Raw genomic sequence first — 19,066 nt, forward strand, 5'->3', positions numbered from 1 at the left:
GAAAGAAAGAAAGAAAGAAAGAAAGAAAGAAAGAAAGAAAGAAAGAAAGAAAGAAAGAAAGAGAGAAAGGAAGAAAGAGAGGAGGGAGGGAGGGAGGAAGAGAAAAAAAAGAAAGAAAAAAAACACACTGTGGCAACAGTTCTGAATCCTTTGGCTGAAATCCAGCTGCCCGGTTGTTTTGCCACACTTAGTTCCACATCGCTGAGTTGAGATGGCAGTAGAAGCAGTGCTTTGTGCTGACCTATTGGTCATGACCACTCCTACTTCATTCTCAACATTTTCATACTAATCTACTTACACACATAATGTACTTCTGCAGTAGTAAAAGAAGACGTAAAAATCTAGAATCAATTAACCAGTGAAGTATCTCAGGATCCATTGGGATTTTTTTTCCTTAGTGTTATAATTTAAAGCATTTGTTCAATAGATACCATCTCAATCCTGTTTCACATGTGAAAGGAGACATTCAAAAAAAGTCTCCAAAACCTAAATTAAATACGTATATCAAACTATTGCCATAAATACTATATATTTCTTTGGTCTAAAGCATATACTTTAGCCTTTATAAAAAAAAAAATAAAACAACAACAACGCCGCATGAATGGCTGATTGTACTGTGCACGTTGAATCAGAATGTCAGAATCTTCTAAATAAATCGTTATTATGGAAAACGGCAGAACTTCAGCTCTGAATTTATATAATTCATTCCATGGTAGATTTTTTTTCATTGAAGAATACATTTCTCTGCCATAAATTGCACTGAGTATGAACAGCAGAGTCATTTGAGGTTCATTGAAAATATAGGAGAACATCATGTTTCCTGTCCTTTTGTTAAACTTGGCATATTGATTTTTTTTTTTGCACAGCTTGCAGCACAGAAATGTGATATACAGCTATGGCAAGACGAGCTAACCACATGTGAATTTGTTAAGTACTGCTGGATTAGCAGAAATTGTCTGACTGTGCAAATAGTGAGATTTGACTTCTCTAGGAACTCTTTATGACTTAATCAATTAAAATAACAAGTTTTTATTTTATTGCCCAGAATAAATCATTAGCAAAATTCATTTTCTCTGATCTCTCATTCGTAGGATGTTTATATTTATTTGGTTTCTGTATTTCAAGCAAAGTAATAAATATGTAGAATTTGAACCAAAAGTTCAAAGCCAAATCTAGGAAGATAAAGATGTAACAAATGTTACCTATTGTTTTCATAATGATTCATAAATTTTGTTAAGAATGAGATTCTAGATTTTTATTTAAATTCTCCATTCCTTCTCTTTCTGAATATCTCTTTAGTGTTCATGCTTTTGTTCCCTTTAGGCTCCAAGGCGGCAAGGATTTGGATTTGTCTAATACGTCTTACTGCATTTAAATATAGAACCGTGTGGAAAGGGAGTCTGTAGGGCTCATTTGCTCTTCTCCTCACCTTCATAAACCCCCTCTTTAAATGTGTCCATTATACAGTTCACCTTGCCTGACGTCAAAGAGTAGAGCTGGAGAGAGGATGAGCAATAACTCAGCAGAGTGGGTTAGCCATGGTTTCTTAGAAATGCAAATGCATTATCTATCAGGTTTATAAAGTTCTCTGAGTTCTCTTGGAAGCGGATAAACGATTGTGTGGTTTTCTGTAGACCAAAGCTGGCAGCCTATCGAAAGCTAGGAAACATCCTTAATATCATGTACACACGATCATGTTGTCCCCTGCCTTTTAAGGAAATACTTTGTGTATAACATCTTAATCTCTCCAAATTTAGTTTTCTTTTATCAACATTTTTATCAACATATTTTTTTATTTGCCCTACTTGTTCTCATTACTTATAAACAGGTGGACATCTTATGAGATTGCATGCCAAATTTATTAGAAACAAGTCTTTTTAAATTATCTGGAAAATGCACAAAGCATGAGTTGTTCCCCTAATAAAAAGGGGGAAAGGGGTCAGAGCAAAGAAGAAAGTACCACTGGTTTGTGTTAGGTGACACTGTGCCCTGCTTGTCTAATTTGATTACACAGAGCCCCTGAAGCCTCAGGCAAAGCTGATTTTAGCTATAATCAGCTTCTTAACCTTTTGAGAACTAACGTAAACACTACCTAGCAGTGGTTAATTATGTTGCTCTGCTACCCACTACAAAGTGCAAAGGTAAAAGTGTAGAACTACAGTAACACATGTTGTGACAAAATTTAACAAGATGACTTAAGGGGATTGCAGCAGAATGCAGTTATGTATTCGTGATAAATTTTAAGTTAATAAAGAGATTTAAGGGTGCTTTAAAAAAATTTTTAAGGTACAGTTTTTGCTTCAGTTTTATCTGTAAGTGCTGAACATTGGTGTACTACGTTTAACTTTTGGCTGTCCTCACGTTTGTCCTTTTCTCTGAAATCCTCTTTTGATTATACATATATATTTAGTAATACAAGTATATTCCTATACTCTCATTCTTTCATTTTCAAAGTAAACAAAGTTGGTTGCAATATTCATAGAAGTAGAGTAAAATCCTCTCGGTTCGCTTTTTTATAGATAGTAAAAATTCATTAGGGGAATAATGGAATTTCTTTATAGTTAAGTGGAATATTGTGGTTACATGGTCAAGAACCTAACTTTTTGATTTAAAACAGTAGCTCTTGATGTAAGAATCTGATGTGTCATATGGGAAATTAACATGTAAGATGATTTTACTGTCTGTCATTGGTGTAACTCTAGGGTAGTGATGTGACTAATGGGGTAGAGGACCATAAAGACTGACAAATGTACTTATCAGGGCTATCTCCTCAAAGTCTTATTTGCTGGGAAAAGTCCACTGGAAATATTCTCCTGCACAGGAAATGCAGGTGACCAGGAGAGTATATGGAGCCATAAGCCATACCCCATATTCTTGAACTCTGTACCAGCAATTTTACCTGAAATTTCATCCCTCGAAAAAATTCTGAAGGGTAGAATCTTAATGCTCCCCAGTGACACACATTATAATCAGTCACTCTGTGTGGAATTAAAATGGAGTGGGAGGGGAAGGTTTGGACTAAAGATGAACTATTTTTTTTTTTTTAATCTAAGGTCAGTTCTTCATAAATAACATGAATATGCCACATGCTTATATTACACAGTATAGTTCATGTTGTGTTTACAATAAGCTTAAAAACTACATGTAAAGAAGTGGACTTGGAGAGGAGAGCATCATGGGCCTTTCACAGTTTCTGAGGCCCTGGTTAGCACCCATTGGGCCACATGACCAGCTCTTTTTGGGTAAACTTGGCCTCGTGGTAAATAAATAAATGGCATGGTCTCATTAACAAATAACTTAAATGTATTAACTTAAGAGCCACCCGAAAGGAAGAGTTCAGTAAGTTTTGTAGCCACATATAATACTATGGGATAAATGAAGCCAGACAGCAGATAACTGGATGTTTTGGGCCCCTGACAAAAATGGTTTTTTTTAAATATATATAATTTATTGTCAGATTGGTTTCCATACAAAATCCAGTGCTCATCCCAACAGGTCCCCTCCTCAATGTCCATCACCCACTTTCCCCACTCCCCTCCCCCCATCAACCCTCAGTTTGTTCTCAGTATTTAAGAATCTCTTATGGTTTGCCTCCTTCCTTCTTTGTAATGTTTTCCCCTTCCCCTCCCCCAGGAAGATGTGGTTTATATATACAATGGAAAAATGTTTTAACTGAATCATTTTCTCTGTTTTATAATCAGCTTGTTGAAAGAAACTAATATATAAACATCCCCATTACTGCTGCCATAGGTATCTTTTAGATGACATGCCTTTTATTTTACGGCACATGCTACAAAAATATAATACTTGTTGAGTATTCTGGTGTGGACGGAGAAGACTTCTCAAGGATGGAGGCCTCAGGCACAGTGGCTCCAGCTGCCCCTGGCCCCCTCTGCTATCCTGAGGACTGAAGCAGCACTGTCTCTGCACCCCTGTGACCCATTCAGGACCCATTGTGGGCCAAGAGGTGGCTGATTTAGAGACACTAATTTACTACATTTTATGAAGTCTTCTCTTAGGAGGACCCATAGGAGAAATCTTTCCCCAAATTCCATTTTTCCACCAAGCAATTATTTCTTTTCATCTTATGTCAATGAAAATCTTACAGTATGTGATTCCAGTGGTTCCCAAACTTTGCTCCACAGAGCATTACTTGAGCCAAGGCCTCTTTCCTATCATAGTGTGGTCACAGTGTCTAGGGTGGGAGCCAGGCATCAGCCTTTGTCAAAGATCCCCAGGTAGCTCCCAATTGTTCCCCAAGTCTGGGAACCACTGACATACCCTTCTAGCTTTCGCCATTTGGAAGGTTGAAGCTAAATTTTCATCACATCTGTAGCAACTCCATAGGACTAATCACATGCATTCATTATTTTCTTGTCCATTTTTGCTTTTGCCTTGACTTCTTCAAATGTTTTTGTGTTTTCATACAATTTTATGTTGTGTTTAATTTTTTTTAAATATCATTAGTGCAGTAGAATGTACATACTATAAAATAATTTCATTGTATATGTACAACTGAATATTTTCTAGCTAATTTACAGTGGTGCAGCCATCACCGCAATCCAATTTTAGAATATTTCCATCACCCCAAAAGTTTCTGTGTGCCCATTTGCTATTTCCACCCACAGCCCCAGACCACCAATGATCTACTGTCTCTGTATATCATAGAAGTAGAATCAAAGAGTATGTGGTCTTTTCTGTCTGGCTTCTTCTGCTTACAACATTTGTGAGATTCAAACACGTTCTAGCACGTACCAGTAATTCATTCCTTTTTGTTGTTGAATAGTATTCCATTGTGTAGATATTCTGCATTGTGTTTATCCATTTACCAGTTGATGGATCTTTGAATTATTTTAATTTGGAGCTATTATGTTTAATGCTGCTACGAACATTCAAATTTGAATCAGTCCAGACCTGTTTTCATTTATGTTAAGTATATACTTAGGAGTGGAAGTATTAGGTCATGTGGTAAGTTCATGTGTAGCTTTTTAAGGAACCGGAAAACTATTTCTCAAAGTGGCAACACCATTTTACACTCATACCAGCAAAGCATAAGAGTTCCAGTTTTTCCACATCCACAGGAATGCTGACATATCAGTCTTTTTTATTATAGCCATTCTAGTAGGTTTGTGATATTTAAATTTGTATTTCCCTAATGACTACTTGATATTAAATGTCCTTTGATGTGTTTATTAGTCATACATATATCTTCTTTGATGAAATGTCTGTATTTTTTTAATCTGGTATTTGTCTTATTATTGAGTTGAAAGGGTTCTTTGTATGTTCTAGATACAAGTCCCTTATGATATTTGTGATGTACAAATATTTTATCCCAGGCTGTGGCTTGTTGTTGTTGTTGTTGTTTTCTCTATGCTGTCTTTTGAAGAGCACAAGTTTTTATGAGTTCAAAATGTGAGGAACTTTAATTTATGATTTTTTATGAGTTATATTTTTGGCATCATATCTAAGAAAGCTTTGCCAAATGTAAGATCACAAACATTATCTACTATGTTTTGTTGTGGAAGTTTTACAGTTTTTCCTCTTACATTTAGGTATGACTCACTTTGAGTTCATTTTTGTATATGGTGTGTGGTAAGGATCTAAGGTCCTTTTCCAGCATATGGATATCCAGTTTTCCCCACAGCACTTGTTGAAAACACTGTCCCTTTCCCCGCTGAATTGCCTTGGACCTTTCTTAGAAATCAACTGAGCATGAAGTAAGCGTTTATTAATGGACTTTATGTTCTCGTCCATTGATCTATATGTCTGTTTTTTACACTAGTACCACGCTGGTTTGAATACTGTAGCTTTATCATAAATTTTGAAATTACAGTGTTGTTCTTTATTTGGATCATCCGTAAATTCTCTCAGCAATTTTTTTTCTGGTTTTCTTACACTTCTTTTGTTAAATTTATTCTTTTTGAGGATATTGTGAGTGGAATTCTTAATGTCATCTTCAAATTGTTTATTTTTAGTATAAAATATTAACTTTGATTTTTGCTTATTGATTTTGTATTTTTCAACCTAGAATAAAACTTGTTTATTAGTTCTAGATTTTTTTTTTTGGTAGAATCTTTTGGGTTTTCTAATACAGGAGCTTATCATCTATGAATAAAGACACTTTACATCTTCCTTTCCAATATTCATGCCATTAATTTCTTTTCTTGCTTTACTACACTGGCTGAAACCTCTTGTACTATGTTGAATAGGAATGGTAAGAAAAACTGGATTTTTTTTTAAGGATTGTTGTTGGTGTTATTTTTTTGTCTTTTCATTTGTTTCTGTCTTGTTTTATTTGTAGAAACTTGCCTGAATTTAATCTGTAGACTCTATCTGCCCTTCAGTACGTACATGCTGATAATCTGGTTTCTTATTTTTGTTTTATGTTAGGCTTGCTTCCTAGAGATCACCCCTCTGCTGCATAGTTTAATGGTCAGAGTTTTTGCTCAATCATCCCACACCAGTAAGGCTCTATGGATGGATCTGTGTGTGAGTTGCAGAGTATATTCAAAGCTCATGCAGTTTTCAAGTCTTCCCTAGGCTTTTATTTTCTACTAGGCTTTCCTGGGACTTCTGTGCTGGCACTCAGCCTTCCAGACAGTAGGGATATGCTGGGGGTTCATCTGAGTCTCTCAGTGGCACTCTCACTTCCGTGATCTTCCTATCAAACTAGTCCACCAGTCTGTTGCCCAGCCCAAGTGAGATCACAGCTGAAGTGTGGTGGGGCCGTGGGCTTTGGTGGTGAATTTCCCACCGAGTTTGCTTTATTTGCAGATAATACCATTGCACAGGGGCTTTTCTCGTACTCCAAATCAAAGTCAGGCCCTCTAGCAGTGAAGCTGCCAGTTTTCACAGCCAGTCTCACCCTGGCAGCACAGCTGTGCCTTCCTTACGAGCTGCCCACCACAGACTGTCACTGTTCCTACCTGTAGTTCAGCAGTTTTCCACGAATAAACACGTTTCATTTTGTTGTTTGCCTTTGATTGATCTCTAGAGTGCTGAAACAGTTATACCTGACAACTCTTTTGGCTTTTATAGTTGTATCGTAGTCGGGACAGTTTGCCAACTCTTCACCTACCATCCCTGGAAGTCCTGCCTGGGTTCTTCTTTGTAAGCCCCCAACTCTTTTTGCAACAAGATGAAACAGTCAATACAGATAAAGGAAGTATAAAATTAAGAACATAAATATCATTGTAGCAACAATAATTTTTAACTCCTATGACAAGTTTTCCCAGTATGCCTAGGAATGGAAGTTGTCCTGGGCTTTCACTAGAGTTATTCCCTGTCAGAAAGTATAATAATCTTGTCATTGAGGTGCAAAATAAATGACAAAAAAAAAAAAGAAGAAGAAGAAGAAGAAGAGGTGTGTATTAGACCAATAAATAGATAGATAGATAGATAGATAGATAGATAAATAAATAAATAAATAAATAAATAAATAAATAAATAAAATAGAGCAAGTTGAATCAAAATACCACCCTGGGATCCTTTTTGTTTCATTTTATTTTGTTTTCTCCCAAAGGTCAGATCCCAACACTTGTACAACTTTAGACTGTAGGAATGGTTTAGAAAATGTGCAGTGATAAAACTGCCAGATTGAAGGTTTCTTAAGTGCTACTGTCCAAAATCACTAGGCATGCTTGAAACTAGTAATTCTTGTCAGAATATACACTCTCAGTGTGTGACTTTTATCTGCAGGTGGCAGAGCATATGTTTTAGCACCAAAAAGCGTAAGGTGGCAGAGAGAGGATATTTAATGTGTTGTAACCTATTTTTATTTTTAATTTTTTTTTTCTTATAGCTGCTTAGTTCCGGTCAAAAGCAGGCTAACTAAAATAGTTTCAGGCCTTAAGGGCTATGTTTACATTAGGGAAGAAAAATGGTTCCAAATATAATTGTGTCATTTGTTTTTATTTAACACACGAATCAAGGTTATTGGACCAGCATCTCCCATGAAAGAAAAATACAGTGGCATTTTGGATAAGTGAAGTCCAGAGAGTTGAGCTCTTCTCTTCAGATGAATTTTCTGGTTAAATTATAATTAACCCCTTAAAAACAATCACCTTTGTTTTTATCCTTATTATAACAATTCATTTTCCTGCTGTAGGAAAAAACTACCTAGGCATAGGTAGCCATTACGTGTAGCAAGCAAATACTACTTAGTATTTCCTGACTAATGTAGTTCTTATTACGTGATTCAAAGTTATCATTCTATGCATTAATCATAGTCAAGGCCTTAGGTAAAGAACAGGAGTTACAAAGTCAAACACCAGCTGATCGGTGACATGCAGGAATGCAAGCCCTGTGTTGTCAGATTTTCCAGTTTTCTCAGAGAAGCCAGAGATCTGTATATTTACTTGAAATCTCTTTAGTTTTAAGCATTGAAACTAACTTAAAGTTTAAAACAATTATACATTTCTACTCCTGAAATCATTGTTGCACTATATGCTAACTAACTTGGTTATAAAATAAAAAAAAATTTTTTAAAGCTATTATACAGGCTAAAAAAATAGCTACCAGCCAAATCAGGCCCACGGGCAGCCAGTTGGTGAGCTCGGATTAGGAAGAATAGTCAGCGCCTGTTCTGACAACAACCTCTGCCTGGCTTCTTAGCATATATCCCTTGCTCACAAAATAATGCGTAACAGGATCCCCAAATGGTTGTCTTCATTATTTTACTGTAGAATTCTGAGGTAATGTGTTTTTAGTGGAAAATGCCCTGAACTAGTCATCCAAAACTCTTGATTCTGTGGTTAATAATATTCCCTAAGCCTTTCCTCTGCCAACCAGGCCCCGGTCTAAGCACTTTAGATGCATTAACTCATTTGATTCCATTAAAGTCTTACAATGTTAGGTCAATCATTTAACTTCTATAGATCTCTTTACTTCAAAAATTATAATATCTGAGATTAGACAATCTGTAAGAACTCCTTTCGGCATGAAAATGCTTTCATTTGGAGAACATGAGGTCAATCCAATGAAACAAAGATAAATTGTCAACCAGGCTATAATGTTAATTTGTATGAGTTTATAGCACATTATCACATATATAACACAATAAAAGTAAATGTATATAATCTTCAATTCACTTACATTCCTTCAACAAGTATCATGCTATGAAGATTGCGGGTAAGTTGAGGAAGAATTTTAGCATCCACTGACCACGGGGTTAAAAAAGCCTGAACCCTATCCTAAAGGAGCTTATGATCTCATTGAGGCAGTGTGTCATGCAACTGAAACTTATATTAGAGCCTAAAGTAAGTACCCAGATAAGGATTACACACAGCAAGGCCTACGTATTCCAAGGCTAACAGAATGGATGTATGAATATGTGTGGTGTGTCTATGGAAGATGAAGCTTGAAAAAAGGGGAAGATTGGAATTGGAAGATGCAGAGAATCATTTAAGAGAGAAAAATCTCTCAAAGTCAGAAATTAGAATGTTACCATATCAAAGAAGTGGAAGGCTTATTTCCCTGATAATGCTTATAGAATAGTGAGAAATTTTACATAAAAGCCCAAATAATTCTTATAATGCATTTTCTAACTTTTAACTGTTAGGAAGGTTGAGGACTATAGTGAGTAATATATCCCAATACAACTCTTATAACTTTGACAGAAAACACGAATACTTAAGGGGCAGTTGTTAAATAAATTATTTTGTTTGCAACTAACTCTCAAACGGTTCAGGAAAATAATATATATAAAGGTAATGAAGCACATGTGGCAAAATATTAACAATTATTGAATCTAGAGGAAGAATGTAGACATTGTGCTATTGCACCTCATGCATTTCATTTTTTTTAACAAAGTTGGGGAGGGAATAGAAGAGTGGAAGAAAGACTAAAGAAAAAGTTCTCCAAATAACTTAAAGATTGAAGAATCAATATAGCAAATACTTAGAATTGAACCATAATGAAAATACAGAAACTTTTTGGTATAGTAGATTACTAAACGAAGAAATTTATACTCCTAAATGCTTATATGAAAAAAGAATAAATGCTGGGACACCTGGGCGGCTCAATTGGTTAGGCGACCAACTTTGGCTCAGGTCATGATCTCACAGTTTGTGAGTTCAAGCCCCGCGTCGGGCTCTGTGCTGACAGCTCAGAGCCAGGAGATTACTTCAGATTCTGTGTCTTCTGTGTCTTCTCTGCCCCTCTCCTTCTCACGCTCTTTGTGTCTCTCTGTCTCTCAATAATAAATAAACGCTAAAAAAAAAAAAAAAAAAAAAAACCTAAAAAGAATAAGTGCTAAAAGTTAACGAATTTTTAAATTAAAAACATGAAATAAAATATAAAATCTATTTAAAAATTGAATTTAACATAGCAATTGCAGTATAGATAGATATGTAATTAGATACTTTATGAATATTTGATACAGTTACTTCATCTCAAACTTCTCAAATCTTAGCAAGTAGATCTTGCATTGTACCTGTGGCAGAAGAAAAAAAAAAAAAAACTGCTTCTGCCCATCAAGAAAGGTAAATAAAAAACAATAAGTGGTTTATTTTTTGACTATTAAATCTCTACATTTTGGTAAGATTTTGTTCACTTATCTAAATAAATCTGAAACAAATAAGAGTTGCCTAGCTTCCATTCAGTTTTGGGCAAAGTCAGTTTATTCCCCCATTTGTTCTTATCTTGTTTTGCCAGAATTATAAAAATATACCTATGATAATATATTTATCCAGATGATTACTTTTCCACTTCAGTGAGGCACAGCCTAATCAAACAGACCTAGAAATTTTATGAGTTTAAAAAAAGTACCTATGGTAATTTCTAACTTTTAGTTTCAGTGGGAATTTCACTAGTATCTTCACCAGAATTGTAAAAAAAATGAAAAACAATTCTATCCACATTGTAAGTTGAGGTGAAATTCACATAACATAAAATCCACCACTGTAACCATTTTAAAGTCTACAGTGACTTACAGTACATTCACAATTTTGTGCAACTATCACCACTGTCTAATTGTAGAAAATATTCATCACTCCAAAAGGAAACACCATACCCACTAACAATCACTGTCAATTTTGCCTTTCCTCTACCACCCAGCCCCTCGCAAGCACTATTCTGCTTTTGTGTCTACAGAGTTGCCTATTCTGGACATTTCTTTTTTTTTTTTTTTTTTTAATGTTTATTTATTTTTGAGAGAGAAAGACAGAGCATGAGCAGGGAAGGGGCAGAGAGAGAGGGAGACACAGAATCCAAAGCAGGCTCCAGGATCCGAGCTGTCAGTACAGAGCCATACGGTGGGGCTCGAACTCACGAACTGTGAGATCGTGACCTGAGCGAAAGTCGTGCGCTTACCCAACTGAGCCACCCAGGCGCCCCTGGACATTTCATATAAGTAGAACCATACAGTAAGTAGCTTCTCATGTCTGGCTTTGTGCATTTAGCATAATGTTTTCAAGGTTCACCCATGTTGTAGCATGTATCACTTCTTCATTCCTTCTTATTCCCATTAATACTCTGTTGTATAAGTGTACCACATTTTGTCTATCCGTTTGTTGATTAATGGACATTTGATTTGTTTCTACTTTTTAGTCATTATGAATAATGCTGAAATGAATATTCATGTACAAGTTTTTGTTTGAACACCTGTTTTCAATCCTCTTGACTATATACCTAGGAGAACTGCTGGGTCATGTAGTAATTGTATGTTTTTAACTTTTTGAAGAATTGCCAAACTTTTTCTGGCCATATTTTTTTAACATAGACTTTTAAGGCCAGTCTGTGAAGAAGAGAACCTTATAAAGTGAGAACTTCCAAAATCCCCCCCCTGCAAAATTGAGCAATAATGTCAATTACAGAGTAATTTGGGTTGAGGTCTCTCTTTTGACATTAGTAAGCATTCCTCTACCAGCTTACTTGAGTATTCACTGGAGGGCTTTTATTCTGTGCTCTCTGACCAACAGTTGTGTAATTGAAAAATGTGTGGATGGCAGTAGGGGTGTAACTAGAGTTGGAGCTTTTGAAATATTTTTTTCCCTAAAGTTTGTCTTCAGTTAAAGAGGACAGATGCTTTACCTTTCAGTTTAGAAGCAAAACTTATATCTGGAAGTTTCAGACCTTAATCAGATATACTTTAAAATAGTTTTAAATTTAAAAAAAAAGTTTTAAATTACGGTAGTGTCTTCTTAGTGCTCAGTAACTGTTTTAAATTTCCTAGTGTGTCCCAGAAAAAAAAAAAAAAATCAACACATCTCCATTAGAATCCATGCCAGAATATTTCTCAGCAACTGCTAGCCTTCTATATTTCAAATGGTTGCATTACTGAAATTTCTGAGAAGTTTGAGAATTTCTTGAGAAACTAAAATATTGGACCTTTTAAAAAACTAAACGGTTCACATATATGTTTTGAGGTTTTGGCCTAGGGTTAGCTTCCCCATGGAGCTGGAATATTTTATACTTGGTATTAAGCCAAATCTCTGGCTTGCACGCATTCAGCTTATGTTGCATTCATCCAAGTCCTGGCATTTGAATGGTCTTTTTCCTTCATCTGAATATTTTCTAACTTGAAGAAAAACAACACTTTCTATTTAAGACTTGACTGCCTCCTCTCCTTGCCCTCTTCACCCACAAGCAAATGTCTTCATACTATGTACCTGCAATGCTGTGAGGAGAGAGAGCATCTTGGTATTTTCCAACTCAGAAGGATTACCCTGAAATACCTCTGACTTGGGGATCCATGGAAGAGCTGCAGGGAATTCCATAACCCTTTGAAGTTCTGTGCTGAATCAGAGTTATGGAGAGGAGAATCCTAGCTTTTGTCATATTTCCAAAGTGGTATGTGAGCCCCAAAATGTGAAGATCCAGTAGCCCTAGCAGTTCCTGAAAGCAAAGGGACACACTTCCTGGGGCACCATGACACATTGGATGGTGTGTGACTGAATCAGGAGTATTTTTCTGTCGGGCTTTCGACTGCAGAGTCAACGTAATAGCAGTGCTAAGTGGCAGAGAATCGGTAATGCTCGGTTTGTTAGGTCGCACTGCAAGTCACACTGCTTACTTGGGCAGAAATAATCCCTTTTGCATACTGGCTTTTCCCATCATCTCATACTTACAGAACTTGTCGTTTTTTAGCAATAAAAACAGACCTTTGAGAAAACTCATCCTTCTCTTTAATACTTTGTTAATCTTCAACTATATGCATGTCCCTTAGCAGGGGTCCTGCACCTTCCTTAAAGCTATTTTGTGGGCGTCAGTATAATCAGATGCTCCTAAAAGTGGAGGAATAGCTCAGTTTATTGCTTCTGGGCCTTGGATAGCCCTAGGAGATCTCATCCAGAGCTCACCAGCATTATAACCTTAAAGCTACTGATAGACCTCAGGGGTTTCAACAGATAATCCACTGCAGTGCTGATAGAGAGCTGTTTTCAAGGATGTATCAAGGGCAAATGCTTTTATGCTGCAGAAGGTGATTTCTAGGAATGGATGGAGGCAGGTGGGAATAGTAGGGCACTGACTACTTACAGAGATGGCATAGCCAGAGGTAAGGGCAAGTGGAAGAGTGTAATGCTATTACCCTGCTCAGAATGTGACATCAGCTTCTACCCTGAGGCTTCTAGTACTTGTACAGAGTATCTTCTCCAGACAGCAAAGTATTTCTTTTGACTATTTGATCCCCTTGGTCAGTTCTTTGAAATGGTTTTACCTTCCATCTACCCCTTATTGGTATCCAAAAACCAACTTGTGGTCCCACATAAATATCACTTTTTCAGATTTAGTTTCTGCACTGTGGTCCTTATACACAAATTCCAGTCCTGTGAGCCAATGTACAGAAGTGAGAGTCTTAAAGAAAAAAAAAAGTAGTAAGGTGTAGGAAGGACTGTTAGCTGGGTTTTGTTTAACTGATGTGTGAAGGGAAGAAGAAAACTAACCTTGTTTGCATACCTGCTGTGTGCCACTCACTTTCTGTGTGTCGTCTCGTTTACCCCTCGTGGTACATCTTTGTTTTTTTTTTTTGGTTTTTTTTTTTGTTTTTTTTTTTCAATGTTTATTTATTTTTGGGACAGAGAGAGACAGAGCATGAACGGGGGAGGGGCAGAGAGAGAGGGAGACACAGAATCGGAAACAGGCTCCAGGCTCTGAGCCATCAGCCCAGAGCCTGACGCGGGGCTCGAACTCACGGACCGCGAGGTCGTGACCTGGCTGAAGTCGGACGCTTAACCGACTGCGCCACCCAGGCGCCCCCCTCGTGGTACATCTTTGTAGTGAGTGTTAGGTATTTCTTACAGATGAAGAAACCAAAGTTCACACAGTTTGTAAGTTGAGAAAGTTGGAATTCTAGCCCAGATCTGATAGTTGTGACCCGCACTGTTTCCCCTACACCCACCAGAGAACAGCAGCTGCAGAGGAGGTTCCTGAAGACTTGTGGTGGCAGCAGCCTCAGGGAAGAGGGCCAGTGGACTTGTTCCTGAGCGACATTGTGTATTTACAAATCTATTGTGTATATTTCGGATAATTTGGAGGGTGGAAGCTAATCAAATTTGTAAGGATGCTAACGTCCCTGCACATTTGCAAGCTTGTCCTTGGTGCTTCCCCTGAAGAACTCTATGGGAGTGATTAGAATGAAAATGAAACAAGCAGCTAATAAATGGGTAATTTTTAATCTCTAGTTTTTGCTTAAATTATTAATATTTTTCTTTATTCCAGTGAAATGTTGCAAATAAAAATGCAGGGGATTTATTCCAATTTTAACATAGTGGAATGTAGAGTAAACAAATGGTGAAAAAAATTCAGGGGAAGGATTAATAATGAAATAATGAAAAGGTTAAAATAAACTTGAAAATATCCTTGAACTTTGGCAAAAACACGTATAATAGATATGGATCCAGATACCCTTTGATGCTTACATCTGGGAATCCCATGAAATAAAAGAAGCATATTAAGAAGGAAACCTTAGAGTGCCACTGGATTGAAAGTTAATAGAATGAAGTCTTCCCCCTACTCCACTCCTACCCAACCCAACTTCATTCCACTAGCAGTTCTGACTCGTTCCTTCCCTCATTCAGAAAATATTTACTGAGTCCTCCTATATGCCCTACTATTCTAGATGCTAGAGATTTGGCAGTGATAAGGGTAAACAATATCCCTATTGCATCAGGCTTAACTTTTAGAAGAGAAAATAGATAATAGGTAGCAGATTATGTGTGTGTGTGTGTGTGTGTGTGTGTGTGTGTGTGTATGTGTGTATTTATATACATATACTCTGCTATATTCTATAGAATGTTATACATAATGTGTGTGTGTGTGTGTGTGTGTGTGTGTGTGTGTGTGTGTGTTGTAATGCATTTAAAATGTTTGAGGTAGTGGTGTCAGGATAAAAATAAAGTAGGTTAAAGGGTGAGAGAGTGCAGATGGGGGTGCACAGGTATGCTTTAAATGGGGTGGTCAGGAATGGCCTTATCACTGAACTTTTTGGGGCCTCAGTATCTTTGTATATAAAATGAGAGCATTGCTAGGTTATCACTAAATGGCTGCAAAATCCTGTGCTTTCTGCAAAGGATGCATCTTTGGGTCAAATAATCTTTTATATGTATAAATTATGGTCTTTGTTGTCCATTGATCTAAAAAAATAATAAGAATGTTCATTGATTCGCAAGGTTAATTCCATTTTACATTTGGGGAATTTAAACTGAGAGTTAAATGCCTTCCCAAAGGTTGCATAATGGTAAAAGAAGGATTAGAGATCTCAATTCCTGCCATTCTCAGTCTGAAATTCCACCACAGTATACGATATAATAAGAAGTGGAATTGAAATGTCAGGGAAGTTCAAAGTACATAAAGATGTGTAAGCTATGATAGACTAAAATATTTACAAATAAGGAATTGGATAAGTATATCCCACCACATTCATTTATGGCAGGCAAGTAAGCCATGTGGTAAGCTTTGAACCAGTAAAATAGCAAATCCCCCCCAAGAAAATCTATAATTTTAATCAAAAGTTTGTTTCAGTCATTGAAATTCTGTTATTGCTGCTTACAAACATTAAAGTCAATCAAAACATCAGTAGCTTTGCAAGATCAATATTTTTAATATGTTTGCATTGCAGTACTGCAGATTTTTGGCTAATAGATCGCACCCATATTGATTTCCATGGGAAATGTTAGTCTGATACTGAAATAATTAAAAAAAACACACACACAGGGATTATTGGTTTGGAATTTTGAAGGAGATAGAAGTATAAAAATTGGTTATTGACTAAATTGCTTGGGGTGAGTGAACCTTGGGCACTTGCAATAAACTTGTAGCACTCCGTCATTACTGAATACTACCTTAGTCCCTTAAACTGAAAATCAATCAATAACTTATTATAACAATGCAAATTGTGGTGAAATAACAGACTAGGCATGTAAGAATCACATTTTATCAAAACAGATAATGCATAAACATATGTATGGGTATATTGAAAACGTCTACTGAAACTTAGTGACTGTTTATGACTTTCAGATTCCTGCAGATGATAGTTTGGGTAGCATTTTTAAAGAGATAAACTGCCACAAAATAACAGTAAAAAGAAGTATACAATTATTCTATGAGCAATAATGAAAGTGCAAACACTACAACATGTCAACTGACAGATTCTGTTATTTTGATTCAGAGCAACATTACAATTGTTACTCTGTTCTCACAGCATTGGAATAATGTATGCAAGCATTAGATTAGATATAAACACGTTCTGCACAATAAGAATGTAATGCACATTACATTTCCCTTGTTTTTTAGCCTTTAGTTAGGAAAGTCATATTTTCATCTAGAAAGTTTACTCTATTTTTTTTCATTTGGTTACCATTATAAATTTATGAATTCTTAATCTCTCAGAGGCAATCTAGTGTTTTAAAAAGAACATTTCTTTAATGTTTCAATATAGGTTCAGACAGGTATAATAGTACTTAAAAGTAGCATTTACATATTTTATTGCATATTTTTATTTAATATTTTTAATTGTGTTATTTCTATCTTATAGAAACATTTATTTGCCTTGAGAAGATTATAGGATTAAAAGATAAAAATGAAAATTAGTTATCACAACTGTTGATCTTCACTGTAAGCCTAGTCAATATTTTTCTTTGAGAATAAGTTTAGCACTCTTTATAAATAGAAGATTGATCATGATTCCTTTCACTGCATGACATGGTAACAATTATATAATGTGATGGTCAGTCCATTTCACTTTAGCGTTAATCTTTGATGACTATTTTTGCCAAATTTCTTTCATCCTATTCTGACTTCTGTTTATCTTTTATCATTGTAAGTAGCATTACACCCAAAGTCTGTGATAAAATCTATTTTCTTCCTATTCTGTTTGAAATTTCTACCTGACTGTGACTTTTCTTAATCTGTGTCTCTCTCATCAGTTAGCTATTATTAGGATATTGTGTTATGATGGATCCAGCCTTCAGAATGATTTAAGAGACATAAAGCTCCACTATTATCTAATGTCGTATATATCATACCTGAAAATAATCAAGTTATCAAAAGATATTTACATATAAGCTGTATACATATTCATACAGTTTTCCCTAAATCATTGAATGGCTTTCTGCTATGCCATAACTGGAAAATTATCATATCCATGGTCTTTAAAATAATTCAATTCCATTTCCCTAGCCTGCCATTTCCTTATTTTCATATACAGTTGCTCTTTCTATTGTTTATGCCTTTCTAAGAATTCCAGTTGGAATTTGTATCACTTATCATTATCAGAGAATGTTATTTCTTCAACAGATAGAATTTGTGCAATCCCCAGTTAGACTCTCCAGTTGTCTAACTAGTCAGGGAGCTGGGCATGATGAAAGTGGGGAATCAGCTGTTAGAAATCAAGCAGAGCAAATAGTATTTCTGCAAGGTTCCACAGCCCACTCTCACATCCACATGGATGTCTGCCCAGAGCCCTTCTGGATTTTTCATTTAGGTCACTAGTGCAACCTCTACTCAGGATGGTTACTATCTGACAGCTCTCTACTAACCTGGAATAAGTCATGTAATTTGTGATTTGGTCCAGAATGTCTGATTTCTCTCTGTGAAGGTAGTATCTAAGAGCAGGGCTGTGTCTGTAGAGGACAGATATTTAACGTGTATTTGTGGGCCCTCATCATTTGACAAAATCTGTTGCACCCAGTAGACAATACTCAGAGTAAAAGAGGTTATCCTCCCTTTCTTTATTTAGAATGTCAAAAGACAGGAGGAAAAAGGATTCCCAAGTGCTGCTCCTAACGCAAACTTTTTTATACCAATGGGCTAGTGAATACCAGTGTCAGAAGTTCATACCACAGTATGAACAAGATGTTTTGATTTTAATCTTTAGACAAAGCAGAATTTCTTCATTCTAGATCATGCTGATAAAAACTCATTCTATAATCAAACTATAGACAATCCATACCACGCCATACCTATAGCTGGAAAATACCCAAAGGTCTTTATTCATGAACTATTTTACAGGCATGCTCTCAGAGAGTGTGCAAGATAGAGTAGTTAAGAGCACAGACTCTGGAGCCATCCTGCCAGAGTTCAAGTCCTTTCTCTGCCACTTTCTATCTCTGTGACCTTGGACAAGTTGCCTAACCTCTCTGGATTTTCATTCCTTCACTTATAAAATGATAATGATAGGGCATCCTCATACAGTGTTGTGAGGATTAAATACATGTGAAGCATTTATTAGTTGATTCTATATACAATGTGTTCTGATGTCTGTGCTGTTGGGACAGAAATGAAAGACTTTAATCTCTGATAGCTTTCTCTCCAAAGTCCCATTCCTGTAGTCTGAGAGAGGCACTCCTATCTTCTGTCCCCCATGGCTCCCTGTACCACCCCTACCATATGTATATTACCTGTATAGTATCTATTAACTTGTCTCTCCAACCTCCATTAAAGTGTAAGCTTCATGAAGGGCACCTGGGTGGCTTAGTCGGTTAAGCGTCCGACTTTTACTCAGGTCATGATCTCACAGCTCGTGGGTTTGAGCACCGCATCCGGCTCTGTGCTGACAGCTCAGAGCCCGGAGCCTGCTTCCGATTGTGTCTCCTCTCTCTGCCCCTCTTCCATTTGCACTGTGTCTCTC

The 19,066-nt window shown here is 36.4% G+C and overlaps 1 protein-coding gene across 7 annotated transcripts in view; it reads left to right on the plus strand.

Annotated features, from left to right (window-relative positions):
* The window catches only part of ARB2A (ARB2 cotranscriptional regulator A), a 431,807-nt gene that overhangs the window by 333,858 nt on the left and 78,883 nt on the right, over positions 1-19,066 (plus strand). The window contains exon 10 of one of the 7 annotated variants that reach the window (XM_040448549.1): positions 7,932-7,999. The exons of the other annotated variants lie outside the window; for them this stretch is intronic. Coding sequence (XP_040304483.1) covers positions 7,932-7,984 — 53 coding nt within the window. The 3' untranslated portion in view covers positions 7,985-7,999. Of the gene's footprint in view, positions 1-7,931; positions 8,000-19,066 lie in introns of those variants that run through there. 7 annotated transcript variants of the gene reach the window in all.

Source organism: Herpailurus yagouaroundi, unplaced genomic scaffold, assembly GCF_014898765.1.
Source record: "Herpailurus yagouaroundi ecotype Mexico unplaced genomic scaffold, PumYag 29, whole genome shotgun sequence".
Lineage (NCBI taxonomy): Eukaryota > Metazoa > Chordata > Mammalia > Carnivora > Felidae > Herpailurus > Herpailurus yagouaroundi.